A 14543-nucleotide genomic window follows, 5' to 3' on the forward strand; every position below is an offset into this window, starting at 1 on the left:
TCACACATTTAACTTTTTTTATATTAATATAGGCTATATTATATATTTGTATTCCCATATATATATATCTCACCATTGATAAATATAAAAAATACATAGTATAGACTTCCGAGAACAATATTGAACAGTATGATGATGATTCTCTCAATTTGGGTTTGTTGTATACATTCTTCAATATAGGCCATCCTAAAATAAGAGTTTTGTTCGTTTTTAAGAAGAAAGTGAGATATGGTATTTTTTTCTTCATAGATATTTTTTATTTTTTTCAAAAATGTAGATGAGCAGGAAAAATATTCCTTACAAATACAAAATATGATTGCTTCATTCTTCCAGGGCTGGGTTTGGATAGGGTTGGGCATTTGCGATCATGTATAAAAAACCTGTGACACACACAACACAACTAATTCACCTGTGACACACACAGAAACTTAATCGTCTCTGCTGAGTATTTCAAGGTCATTTAGATCGTATCCAGAACAGTAATATCAAACAGAACTACTGATCCAAGACTTTTGGATCCTTTTGTATACTTACATTTACTTATGTATTATGGACCATAATGTGTATAGTGCCTATAGATAATCTCTATATCTCTCTCCTGCTCAGTTTGTGGAAATGGAGTCTTTGTCTGCTGCACACACACAGTTCTCCATCAAGCTGTTTAAGGAGATCAGTGAAGGAAACGCATCTGGAAATGTCTTCTACTCTCCTCTCAGCATCTTCTCTGCTCTTGCCATGCTGACAGCTGGAGCAGCGGGAAACACACAAGCTCAGATCTTCAAGGTAATGTTTCATTTCTGCATTTTATAAGGGCAATTTTTCCTTTAACCTCCCCATGTGACTGCTGTGTGCATTTTCCATTTCCCTTTTTGGGTTTGTAATCATTAGCACGTAATAAGCAAAAAAAAATAATTCCTAAAATCTGATGTCCACATACAGTATGTTGACAGCGGGGCGAAGTCGTGAAATTTTAAGAAATACCAATTACTAATAGTTTATTATGTGTTAATGAGTGTTGGTTATTCATGTTTTGGAGAAGTTAATAGACATTACAGCTGATTTTCTATAAAGCTGAATAAATCATTCTGATTAAAAGTAATGGTCAGCATCATCCAATCACTGCCAACCATGTTAAAATAAAATTTAGCATTATAAAATTCAGAATCTATGTACCGATTATCATCGTCCCATGTCTGACAAACATGTTGAGTAGTCCAAAAGTCACCTGCAGCCTGAAACTGAAAATGTGTGGTCGGATTTTAGAAGTGAATGCACTTAGCTGCATAGAAAGCTATACGATGCTCCCTTGCTCCCTATTTAGTGAGTGACTTAACCTCCAGTGTGCTGTCTGTCCACACTGGTCTCAGAACAGTTATAGAAAGCTATAGGATGCTCCCTTGCTCCCTATTTAGTGAGTGACTTAACCTCCAGTGTGCTGTCCGTCTGCACTGGTCTCAGAACAGTTAGAACTACATCTTATTTTCATCCTAACTCCATCTTTTGCATGAATACGTTTATTCTCAATGTGTAAATGCACAGTAAATATATAGGAATGCATTTACTTGCGTTAAAGAATACAACAGTGATAAAATAAAACAATAACAATTTATATTAAAATGAAGCGAAATACCCACAGATGTGTTCATTGTAATGCTGGTGTTGTCGAGAGGAAGAGAGGAGATGTAGGAGTAGATACTTTCAATCTTTTACAGGGCTCCAGATTAACTTTTTGCCTTGGTTGCACTGGTGCGCCTAACTTTTTTATTTAGGTGCACCAGCACAAAATTTAGGTGCACCCAAATTTTTCCTCTGTTTGCGTCGCCTTTAACGTCACAATTTCAAGGTCACCTTTTTATCCAACTATTCTTTATTTTCTCAGTGTTCATTTCTAGAATTTGTTGACTATGTGTAATAATAATAATGTCAAATATTCTTTGATAAAATTTATTTAAAAAAAAGCAGTCTTCCAAGTACCTTTGCATAGTCATATCTGTGCACAATCAGTGCACAATCCACATAGAAAGGGTCTGTTTTCATTCCAGCACAAAATGAACTATATCTGCCACCATATCGGTAATCTGTGAATTTCCCCCCTCTAAAATCGATATTGAATCGGTCTCAAAAATCCCATATCGGTCTGGGTCTACTAGAAAGCGAGAGACCTTTCTCCTCCCACACCTCCTCTTTGGCAGTAGTTCTATACTGTAAATTAGGGCTGGCCGATTTTTCTGATTAATTAGAATTTGTGTTTTGACACCATTTTTTTTAATCGACAAATCAAGATTTTGCATAAATACATAAACGTTATTGTTAGATGCATTTTAAATCCACCAAAGTTTGATTAATAAGAAAGATAAAAATAATTCCTAGCGCTTGTCTTAATTCCACTCCTGATCTGATCAGCTGCACGTGTGTGGCGTGCTCCAATTGAATGTGACTGGTTAACAACATGAAGAATGATATAAAAGACAGTGGCGATATTTCCAGTTGTATACAGTGTGATTGTAGCTCAACTTCGTCCACGATGATTCGGATAGATCGCTAATTATTGCTTTGTTCTGTGACATGTTTTAAGTGAAGTGTATCTATTGACAAAATATGACAAGCCAATATTTTGACAACGTTGCGAGTTGAGTTGTAATGATAAATTATTTAGATTTGCTTCACTGCTCCGCATGAACGTCTCTGAGTCGGATGCCATCTCCGACGAAGGACCAGGACTTGGCATCTTACCAGGGACTGGGGAGACCGGCTGAAGTAGCTCCGTGTTTGGGCTGTTGTCGGAGCATTGACCGGGTAGAGTGTAGGGAGGAACAGGCCTACTTTTCTTACGGAAAAAACTCTCTATGGGTCTATTTCTTTTCATTATTCGACTTCTGCGTTTTTTTTTTTTTTTTGTGCTGATGCTGATTGCCGTAACTGATTCTCTTTTGCTCCGGTCGCAATTTCAATCACACAGACGGAGCCTACATGAATATCTGGACCACAGCCAATCAGAGGCAAAGACCCGCCCCATCTCTGTCTCTGATTGGTTTAGACCGCAATATGATCCAACCACGAGTGAGTTCTGTCTAGGAGAACAAACGCTTAATTCGCGGGAAAAAGAAAAAAAAAGTTCGCCGAGAAGCAGCGGATGCGTGCGAGGACGTTAGGTGCACCGGTGCGACCAAGGAAAAAAATGAGTCGCACCCTTACAAATTTTGGTCGCACTCTAGAGCCCTGTTTTAATTATAAACGCTGGAGTGGAACAAAACAATAAAGCTAAACATCACAACGTAACACTTCAATGACTGATAATTGAATGAACAAAACTAGAGGGTATATATACACAAGGAGCTAAATGAGGGAATGGAATACAGGTGAGGATGATGAGGAGCAGATGGATAAGGGCAATGCATTATGGGAGATGTAGTCTGGAGGAAAACTTCAAAATAAGAGTCTTTGAAGAATATGAAGGAGACAGACTGTGACATTTACCCCCTTATAAACTAATGTGCACCTCGTGTCGAATCTACGTGGACCAAAACAGCTTTGATTGACAGCAGTGATCACATAATAGCGTAGTGGGCTAAAGCACATAACTAGTAATCAGAAGGTTGCTGGTTCGATCCCCACAGCCATCACCATTGTGTCCTTGAGCAAGGCACTTAACTCACTTTGGATAAAAGCGTCTGCCAAATGCATAAATATGCCTAGATATCAATATAATATCGTATGGTACCTTGGTAACTGGCAGTTATGTGGATTTTGGAGCTTCAAAATGTTGGCACCCATTCACTTGCATTGTATGGACCTACAGAGCTGAGATATTTTTCTAAAAATATTAAGTTGAGTTCAGCAGAAGTAAGAAGGTCATACACATATTGGATGCCAGGAGGGTGAGTAAACGATGATTTTTGGATGAACTATCCCTTTAAGATTTGGTCAGATTTTATTTCAGCATGGACTGTCAATGTATGCCAAAATATTGTTTAAATTATTTCTTTTTTATTATGTCTTTTTGGACTGTCAAGGAGGTTAAAATTACAATAGGCCTATGTTTTTACAGTATAGTGCATACTGTATAACTCAAGGAACATTTAAGAATGGTTTCATGTGGCCATGGTGTGTTTTTCCTGTAATTTTGAGCCCTTTTAATACCTGTCAGACATGGCTTTCTCATTACCTCATTTTGCAGTTGATTCATTTGCTGGTTATTTTTTCGGGTTGGACCTTTTGGCTTGTTTCACAGTTATGACTAAGTAAATATCCTCAAGTATGAGAAAGCAAGCACACCCAATGCAAGTGTTTGTGTTCCCACTTTATGTTAAGTATGCACAATATTCAGATCAATATGGGTTTTTGATGGCTGGTTCTTTTGGTCCCACCCAACCTTGACTGCTTGGTTGCATCCTTTGTAACAACTGCATTTTAAATAAGTCAAAGGAGAATTTTAGTAGTGTATTGACGATAGACGTTTGGGTTATGAGAATAATAATTATATCACAGTTATGTTCTGTAGGTCCTGGGCATTAAAAATTCTGTCAAAGCTGACACCATCACTCCAGCTCCTGGACCATCAATGCAACAACATGCCCAGAAACCTCAGAAGTTACCTGCTGCACTCACGGTACATTATGAACATTTGCATGAGACAATAACCTTTTGACTTTACAATTGCAATAACAGCGTTTGGTGTTTTCGCTGAGCATTAATATTTTGTCTTTCGGTGTCTTGCAATTGAAGTATTTCACTCTGACTTTATTTGATTCGATCAGAAACCTCCTCCTCAACTTCATAATGAACCTGTACATAAAACTGAGGATAATATTAATTCCGACATCAACAAACTCATGAGTGAGCTGAACAAGCCGGGAGTCCCGTACATGTTGAGCCTTGTTAACCGCCTCTATGGGGAGCAGTCCTACCAGTTTGTTGACGTAAGACCAGTTTATTCACTGAGAAACAAACAATTTTATGCAAAGAGTCTAGAAATGTCTACAGCTCTAATATGACTTTTATCTCCACTGATTTGTTATTTTATAGAAATTTCTTAAGGACACAGAAAAATACTACCAGGCTGGACTGGAGAAGGTGGACTTTAAAACGAATGCAAAAGCTGCACGTGACAACATCAACCAATGGGTGGAGAAAAATACACAAGGTTAAAAACCAGCTTGAACCTTAAAATACAGGTTATTTGCAGCGCTTCAGGCCATTTTGCTAAGTGGAGTTCTAGAGCTTTATGGTTCTTTTAGAGGTTTAAAAAAGTTCTTGATGTTAAATGACATGTTTTTCCGAACAGGTTATTCACTGTATATGTATTCTCCATTATCAGAAGATATGAACCATTCCTGGCTTCGTTTTAGCACCAGTACATAGGGTATTTCTAAAGAACCAAAGAACTTAAAAATGTTCTTCTGGCATTGTAGGAACTTAAGAAGGTTCTCATGTGGCACCATGTGAAAGTTAAAAACGTTATATTATGGAACCACATGGAACTCAAAAAGGTACCCCTATGGCATCATATGGAACTCTAAAAGATTCTATTATGGAACCATATAGAACTTAAATATATTCCCCTATGGCTTTATATAGAACTTAAAATTATTATATTATGAACGCATATGGGACTTAAAAAAGGTTCCATTATGGCATCATATGGAACTCCATTACGGAACCTTGTGGGATTTTAAAATGTTCTATTATGGAATCATATCAAACTTAGAAATGTTCCCCTATGGCATCATATAGAACTAAAAAATATACTATTATAGAACCAGAGGATCCCCTATATGGCATCATACTGTATGGACAGTAACTTTAATATATTATATTCCATTATGGAACCATATTGGACTTAAATATGTTCCATAATGGCATCATGTGGGACTTTCAAATATTTTATTATGGAACCAAATGGGACTTAAAAAGGTTCCCCTATGGCATCATATGGAACCATATGCGACTATAAACTTTCCATTGTGAAAGCATATGGGACTTAAAAAGCCTCCCTGGTCTATGGCATCAAATTAAACTTGAAAAAGTTCCATTATGGAACCATGTGCGACTTTAAAACATTCTATTTTGAAAGTGTATGGGACTTAAAGAGGTTCCCCTATGGCATGAATGAATGAATGAATGAATGAACGTTACATTTATATAGTGCTTTTCGGACACTACACTCAAAGCGCTTCACACAGTGAACAGGGGACTCTCCTCAACCTCCACCTGTGTGCTGCATCAACCTGGATGATGCAACAGCAGCCATAGTGCACCAGTACGCTCACCACACACCAGCTATTGGTGGAGAGGAGAGAGTAGAGTTATAGAGCCAATTAGTGGATGAGGGTTATTATGAGGCCATGATAGATAAGGGTCAATGGGGGGAATTTGGCCAGGGCACTGGGGTACACCCCTACTCTTTACGAGAAGTATTGGGATTTTTAATGACCACAGAGGGTCAGGACCTCGGTTTAACATCTCATCCGATTACAGTATAGTGTTCCCGTCACTATACTGGGGCATTAGTACCCACACAGAGCACAGGGTGAGCTCCGTGCTGGCCTCCCTAATACCTCTTCCAGCAGCAACCTTAGTTTTCCCCAGGAGGTCTCCCACCCAGGCTCAATCCTGCTTGGCTTCAATGGGCAACTGGTCTTCAGCTACAGGGTGATATAGCATCTCATGGAACTTAAAAAGAATCTATTTTGGAACCATATGGGACTTAAAAAGTTCCTGGATGGCATCATATGGAACTTTTAACAGTTCTCCTGGGGCATCAGGCTGTAAAGCCCTTTTTTAGAACCTTCAAATGTATGATATTAAGATTGTTATTAAAAACGTAGTTCACTATGATTCACATTTTACTGTTTTTATTTTACTGGTTCCTCCACTGTCATTTAGTAAATATACATTGACATTTCTATAATAGGAAAGATCAAGAACTTGCTGCCAGAGGGAACCGTCGATGTAATGACTAAATTAGTCTTGGTAAACGCCATCTACTTCAAAGGTACCTGGATGCTAAAATTTAAAAAGGAATTAACTCGGGAGCTGCAGTTTAAACTGAACAAGGTGAGATTCCATGTTCATGTGGTTGTCTTTTAGAAGTGGTTGTTCATGCAGGCAACACAGGGGTTGTTATACTGTATGTTTGTGTTGATGGTTGGCAGGCTCAGACTAAGCCAGTGCAGATGATGCATCAGACAGACCGATTTCCTCTGGCCCTCATCCCAGAGGTCAACAGTCAGGTCCTGGAGCTGCCGTATATTGGGGAGACTCTCAGTATGCTGATCATCCTTCCAAATAAGATAGAAGATGACACCACTGGCCTTCAAAAGGTGAGACCGAAGGGAATTTGCTAGTTTATATTCATGCTTCAAAATATCTACACAATGCAGAACATGTCTCTCTTTTTCAGCTGGAGAAAGCAATGACCTACGAGAAGCTAATGGAGTGGACCGGACCTGAAAGGATGAGCGAACAGAAAGTTGAAATCGCTCTGCCTAAATTCAAGATGGCGGAGACCTATGACATGAACAGCCATCTGGAAGCCATGGGCATGGTGGACGCTTTTGACACGCAGAAGGTGAATTTGTCAGGCATGTCTCTCAACAACAATCTGGTGGTGTCTAAAGTGATTCATAAATCCTTTGTTGAAGTGAATGAGGCAGGAACAGAAGCAGCTGCAGCCACTGCAGTCGTGATTAAGTTTGGCTGTGCATTACGGCCTCCACTGCCAACATTTATTGCAGATCACCCCTTTCTGTTCTTCATCCGACACAATCCCACCAAGAGCATTCTCTTCTATGGACGCTTCTGCTCTCCTTGAGTTCCTCCAACCCACGGGGTCCTTCCAGCATGTTTAATTGTTGGATTATATTATGATAGATTGATCATTTTCGAATAGGGGTTACTATTAGGGACTGTGCACTGCATCTCTGGTGTTTTCTTTACTAAATAAAATTCTATTAAAGCAAAATTGTCTGTTTGTATTTACTGTATCAACATAATGCAAACATGCAAAAGAGCAGCATTGATAGTTTTTGTGGCTGTCAAATTTAACAGTGGCACAATAGCGCCCTCAACTGACAAATATCAGGAATCACAGCCTCAGTGACCCACTTCAAGCACAACACTATGAGAACGAGCAAAATGATTGACAGGTGACATTTTTGTTTGCTATTTACAAAGTCTACAGCTGTCACAGAGACCAGTGGGATATCTCAGGACACTTATATCATTAACGTATTTAAGGGAGTCGGAAAATGTTTTGCAAACTTTTCATGAAAAATATCACTTACAGCACCTTTAAATTAGAATTATTGAATTCTACCCATAGACTGTAAAACAAGATGGCCGACGCCCCTTCGCTCTTTTCCATTGGTGAGAACTGAAGCCGCCAGTGTCCCGATATGGCGCTGACATCTTGGGACTTGAGTCTGCGCAGTTGCGATTTCGGGACCAGACCTCCGATATATTCTATTTACACTAAGTAACGGTAGCGGCATTTTCTTAGCGGTATGCTATTTACACTATGTGACGGTAGCGGCATTTTCTTAGCGGTATGCTATTTACACGAAGTAAAAATAAATAGCGATATATTCCATTTATGCTAAGTGACAGTAGCAGCATTTTCTTAGCAATATGCTATTTGCACTAAGTGACAGTAGCGGCATTTTCTTAGCAATAAGCTACACTAAGTGAAAATAAATAGTGAAATATTCTATTTACACTAAGTAACAGTAGCAGCATTTTCTTAGCGATATGCTATTTACACTAAGTGACAGTAGTGGCATTTTCTTAGCGGTATGCTATTTACACTAAGTGACAGTAGTGGCATTTTCTTAGCGATATGCTATTTACACTAAGTGACAGTAGTGGCATTTTCTTAGCAATATGCTATTTACACTAAGTGACAGTAGTGCCATTTTCTTAGCGGTATGCTATTTACACTAAGTGACAGTAGTGGCATTTTCTTAGCGGTATGCTATTTACACTAAGTGACAGTAGTGGCATTTTCTTAGCAATATGCTATTTACACTAAGTGACAGTAGTGCCATTTTCTTAGCGGTATGCTATTTACACTAAGTGACAGTAGTGCCATTTTCTTAGCGGTATGCTATTTACACTAAGTGACAGTAGTGGCATTTTCTTAGCAATATGCTATTTACACTAAGTGACAGTAGTGCCATTTTCTTAGCGGTATGCTATTTACACTAAGTGACAGTAGTGGCATTTTCTTAGCAATATGCTATTTACACTAAGTGACAGTAGTGGCATTTTCTTAGCAATATGCTATTTACACTAAGTAACAGTAGCAGCATTTTCTTAGCGATATGCTATTTACACTAAGTGACAGTAGCGGCATTTTCTTAGCGATATGCTATTTACACTAAGTGACAGTAGTGGCATTTTCTTAGCGATATGCTATTTACACTAAGTGACAGTAGCGGCATTTTCTTAGCAATAAGCTACACTAAGTGAAAATAAATAGTGAAATATTCTATTTACACTAAGTAACAGTAGCAGCATTTTCTTAGCGATATGCTATTTACACTAAGTGACAGTAGCGGCATTTTCTTAGCGATATGCTATTTACACTAAGTGACAGTAGTGGCATTTTCTTAGCGATATGCTATTTACACTAAGTGACAGTAGCGGCATTTTCTTAGCAATAAGCTACACTAAGTGAAAATAAATAGTGAAATATTCTATTTACACTAAGTAACAGTAGCAGCATTTTCTTAGCGATATGCTATTTACACTAAGTGACAGTAGCGGCATTTTCTTAGCGATATGCTATTTACACTAAGTGACAGTAGTGGCATTTTCTTAGCAATATGCTATTTACACTAAGTGACAGTAGCGGCATTTTCTTAGCAATATGCTATTTACACTAAGTGACAGTAGTGGCATTTTCTTAGCAATATGCTATTTACACTAAGTGACAGTAGTGGCATTTTCTTAGCAATATGCTATTTACACTAAGTGACAGTAGCGGCATTTTCTTAGCAATAAGCTACACTAAGTGAAAATAAATAGTGAAATATTCTATTTACACTAAGTAACAGTAGCAGCATTTTCTTAGCGATATGCTATTTACACTAAGTGACAGTAGTGCCATTTTCTTAGCGGTATGCTATTTACACTAAGTGACAGTAGTGGCATTTTCTTAGCAATATGCTATTTACACTAAGTGACAGTAGTGGCATTTTCTTAGCAATATGCTATTTACACTAAGTGACAGTAGTGCCATTTTCTCAGCACTAAGTGACAGTAGCGGCATTTTCCCCCGGAGCAACCTTGAGTTAAGTGCCTAGCTCAAGGACACAATGGTGGCTGTGGGGATCGAACCAGCGACCTTCTGATTAACAGTTATGTGCTTTAGCCCACTAAGCCACCACATCTCCTGCATATGCATATACATATGCGTGTATGCACCCACTTGAGCAAAAGTTACATGTAGGAGAAGTGGAAAGCTTCATTGAATAATGCTTCCTGAGTGAGATACATCCTATGAATCATCTCGAAATGGATCAATGGATGATTATGGTTTTTAGAGACATGTTTGAGGTTAGCCCATATTGAGTCCCAACATATGTCATTACTGTCTTCTTAGCCAATCCCATAAATATCTCTGTACCAAACGTCTACAACTGGTAACGTTTTATAAGAAGCCTTCAGAAACAACAGGTACAGCGACGAAGCCATACTCCTTGGACTTCCACATGAAGTAAGCAACTTATGCAAAGTATGACCGGGAATACTGGAGCCCCAATGAACCCGATATGCATGCATGGGAGATCTCGGGCGCAAATACTGTAAAAGAAAAATTAAGGGCCTGGTCAATTATATACTGCACGTATATACCATTCGTATACCATTGTACGGTACCCCCCCAAACATCAGCCAAAACAGTAATCCCTTAACAACCATGTAGTCTTGAAACAGTTAGCAGCTTCTGTTGGCCTGCATAACTCGAACAAGCCCTGTTGGCTTAGGTGATCAAGCTGTTTTTTGGAGCATGCTAGCTGGTTTGTTACTGGTTAAAAGAGGTCTGCTAGCAATAATCATCTTGACTAAGATTATCTAGTACAGCTGATCAGCCATCTAGACCAACTTGGACCTGCTAATGACAATAAATGAGCAGTTTGGACCAGACAGAAACAGTTTTAAGATTGGATTTTCCAAACGGATCAAAGTTTACCTACATGCTCTTGTTAGCCCCTGCTGGTAGATACCATAACTACACCATTATGGTGACAGATAGATAGATAGATAGATAGATAGATGGATGGATGGTATGAGTGTGTGGTTTGGTTGGTTGGTGTGTGTGTGTGGTTTGGTTGGTTGGTGTGTGTGTGTGTGTGTGTGTTGGTTGGTTGGTTGGTGTGTGTGTGTGTGTGTGTGTGTGTTGGTTGGTTGGTTGGTGTGTGTGTGTGTGTGGTTTGGTTGGTTGGTGTGTGTGTGTGTGTGTGTGTTGGTTGGTTGGTTGGTGTGTGTGTGTGTGGTTTGGTTGGTTGGTGTGTGTGTGTGTTGGTTGGTTGGTATGTGTGTGGTTTGGTTGGTTGGTATGTGTGTGGTTTGGTTGGTTGGTATGTGTGTGGTTTGGTTGGTTGGTGTGTGTGTGTGTGTGTGTTGGTTGGTTGGTTGGTTGGTGTGTGTGTGGTTTGGTTGGTTGGTGTGTGTGTGTGTTGGTTGGTTGGTGTGTGTGTGTGTGGTTTGGTTGGTTGGTGTGTGTGTGTGTGTTGGTTGGTGTGTGTGTGTGGTTTGGTTGGTTGGTGTGTGTGTGTGTTGGTTGGTTGGTTGGTGTGTGTGTGTGTTGGTTGGTTGGTGTGTGTGTGTGGTTTGGTTGGTTGGTATGTGTGTGGTTTGGTTGGTTGGTGTGTGTGTGTGTGTGTGTGTGTTGGTTGGTTGGTTGGTTGGTTGGTTGGTGTGTGTGTTGGTTGGTTGGTGTGTGTGTGTGTGGTTTGGTTGGTTGGTGTGTGTGTGTGTGTTGGTTGGTGTGTGTGTGTGTGGTTTGGTTGGTTGGTGTGTGTGTGTGTTGGTTGGTTGGTTGGTGTGTGTGTGTGTTGGTTGGTTGGTGTGTGTGTGTGGTTTGGTTGGTTGGTGTGTGTGTGTGTGTGTGTTGGTTGGTTGGTTGGTGTGTGTGTGTGGTTTGGTTGGTTGGTGTGTGTGTGTGTGTTGGTTGGTTGGTGTGTGTGTGTGTGTGGTTTGGTTGGTTGGTGTGTGTGTGTGTGTGTGTGTGTGTGTGTGTGTGTTTGTTTGTTGGTTGGTGTGTGTGTGGTTTGGTTGGTGTGTGTGTGTTGGTTGTTTGGTGTGTGTGTGTGGTTTGGTTGGTTGGTGTGTGTGTGGTTTGGTTGGTTGGTGTGTGTGTGTTGGTTGGTTAGTGTGTGTGTGGTTTGGTTGGTTGGTGTGTGTTGGTTGGTTGGTGTGTGTGGTTTGGTTGGTTGGTGTGTGCGCGTTTTTGTGATATACCAGGACAATTTTGTAAGTTATAAACTGGTAATCACAAGGTTATTATGCTATAAATGTGCTTTATGAGGACATAGACTAGTGTCCCCATAATTTAAATCGCTTAAAAATCTTGCTAAACAATGTTTTATTGAAAATGTAAAAATGCTGAAAGTTTTCTGTGATGATTAGGGTTAGGGGTTGTGTTAGGTTTAGAGCATAGAATCTATAGTTTGTACAGTATAAAAGTCATTATGTCTATGGAAAGTCCTCATAATGATAGGTAGACCAACATGTGTGTGTGCGTGTGTGTTGGTTGGTTGGTGTGTGTGTGGTTTGGTTGGTGTGTGTGTGTGGTTTGGTTGGTTGGTGTGTGTGCGTGTGTGTTGGTTGGTTGGTGTGTGTGCGTGTGTGTTGGTTGGTTGGTGTGTGTGTGGTTTGGTTGGTGTGTGTGTGTGTGGTTTGGTTGGTTGGTGTGTGTGCGTGTGTGTTGGTTGGTTGGTGTGTGTGTGGTTTGGTTGGTGTGTGTGTGTGTGTGGTTTGGTTGGTGTGTGTGTGTGTGGATGGATGGGTGGGTGGTTGGTTGGTTGGTTGGTGTGTGTGTGTGTGTGTGCGTGTGTGCGTGTGTGTGTGTTGGTTGGTTGGTGTGTGTGGTTTGGTTGGTGTGTGTGTGTGTGTGGTTTGGTTGGTGGGTGTGTGTGTGTGCGCGTGTGTGTTGGTTGGTTGGTGTGTGTGTGGTTTGGTTGGTGTGTGTGTGCGTGTGTTGGTTGGTTGGTGTGTGTGTGCGTGTGTTGGTTGGTTGGTGTGTGTGTGCGCGTGTGTGTTGGTTGGTTGGTGTGTGTGTGGTTTGGTTGGTGTGTGTGTGCGTGTGTTGGTTGGTTGGTGTGTGTGTGCATGTGTTGGTTGGTTGGTGTGTGTGTGTGTGTGCGCGTGTGTGTTGGTTGGTTGGTGTGTGTGTGGTTTGGTTGGTTGGTGTGTGGTTTGGTTGGTGTGTGTGTGTGTGTGTGGTTTGGTTGGTGGGTGTGTGTGTGTGTGCGCGTGTGTGTTGGTTGGTTGGTGGGTGTGTGGTTTGGTTGGTGTGTGTGTGCGTGTGTTGGTTGGTTGGTGTGTGTGTGTGCGCGTGTGTGTTGGTTGGTTGGTGTGTGTGTGGTTTGGTGGTGTGTGTGTGTGCGTGTGTTGGTTGGTTGGTGTGTGTGTGTGTGCGTGTGGTTTGGTTGGTTGGTGTGTGTGTGGTTTGGTTGGTGTGTGTGTGCGTGTGTTGGTTGGTTGGTGTGTGTGTGTGCGCGTGTGTGTTGGTTGGTTGGTGTGTGTGTGGTTTGGTTGGTGTGTGTGTGCGTGTGTTGGTTGGTTGGTGTGTGTGTGTGCGCGTGTGTGTTGGTTGGTTGGTGTGTGTGTGGTTTGGTTGGTGTGTGTGTGCGTGTGTTGGTTGGTTGGTGTGTGTGTGCGCGTGTGTGTTGGTTGGTTGGTGTGTGTGTGGTTTGGTTGGTGTGTGTGTGCGTGTGTTGGTTGGTTGGTGTGTGTGTGTGCGCGTGTGGTTTGGTTGGTTGGTGTGTGTGTGTGTGTGCGCGTGTGGTTTGGTTGGTTGGTGTGTGTGTGGTTTGGTTGGTGTGTGTGTGCGTGTGTTGGTTGGTTGGTGTGTGTGTGTGTTGGTTGGTGTGTGTGTGTGGTTTGGTTGGTTGGTGTGTGTGTGTGTGTGTGTGTGTGTATGTGTGTGTTGGTTGGTTGGTTGGTTGGTTGGTTGGTGTGTGCTTGTGTGTGTGTGTGTGTGTGTGTGTGTGTGTGTGTGTGTGTGATGGATGGATGGGTGGGTGGTTGGTTGGTGTGTGTGGTTGGTTGGTGTGTGTGTGTGTGTGTGTGTGTGTGTGTGTGTGTGTGTGTGTAAATGTTCAGCCTTATTTGTCATGTCATAGTAATGTAATTCTCTGGCTGTTGTCGTGATTGGTTGATTCGGTTGCGACAGAATGGGGATTTAGTTCCAGGCATGAATAATCGTGCCATAGTCTTCTGAATAATGGAAACCAGTGAAACTCAATGCAGCACATCAACAGTGCATGTTCTCTGAGATCTGCCAGGTCTACATGTCTTACTCATATAATAAAGAAACT

General features: G+C 40.9%; 1 protein-coding gene across 1 annotated transcript; it reads left to right on the forward strand.

The window, feature by feature from the left end:
* Nucleotides 1-353: 353 nt before the first annotated feature.
* LOC127657744 (leukocyte elastase inhibitor-like) lies at nt 354-7957 on the forward strand. Its single transcript, XM_052146620.1, has 8 exons — nt 354-455; nt 607-783; nt 4502-4609; nt 4758-4919; nt 5026-5143; nt 6914-7056; nt 7155-7322; nt 7403-7957. Exons 2-8 carry the CDS (start codon nt 616-618, stop codon nt 7811-7813), a joined length of 1278 nt encoding a protein of 425 aa, XP_052002580.1. The 5' UTR covers nt 354-455; nt 607-615; the 3' UTR covers nt 7814-7957.
* The last annotated feature ends 6586 nt before the right edge of the window (nt 7958-14543 follow it).

This window comes from Xyrauchen texanus, chromosome 17 (assembly GCF_025860055.1).
Source record: "Xyrauchen texanus isolate HMW12.3.18 chromosome 17, RBS_HiC_50CHRs, whole genome shotgun sequence".
In the NCBI taxonomy this organism is placed as follows: Eukaryota; Metazoa; Chordata; class Actinopteri; order Cypriniformes; family Catostomidae; genus Xyrauchen; species Xyrauchen texanus.

Excerpts from the sequence above, each read along its gene's own strand:
- LOC127657744 (XM_052146620.1), top strand. The coding sequence starts at position 616 with ATGGAGTCTTTGTCTGCTGCACACACACAGTTCTCCATCAAGCTGTTT. Across the intron at positions 784-4,501 it reads CACAAGCTCAGATCTTCAAG|GTCCTGGGCATTAAAAATTC; the intron begins GTAATGTTTCAT and ends TATGTTCTGTAG. Across the intron at positions 4,920-5,025 it reads AGTCCTACCAGTTTGTTGAC|AAATTTCTTAAGGACACAGA; the intron begins GTAAGACCAGTT and ends GTTATTTTATAG.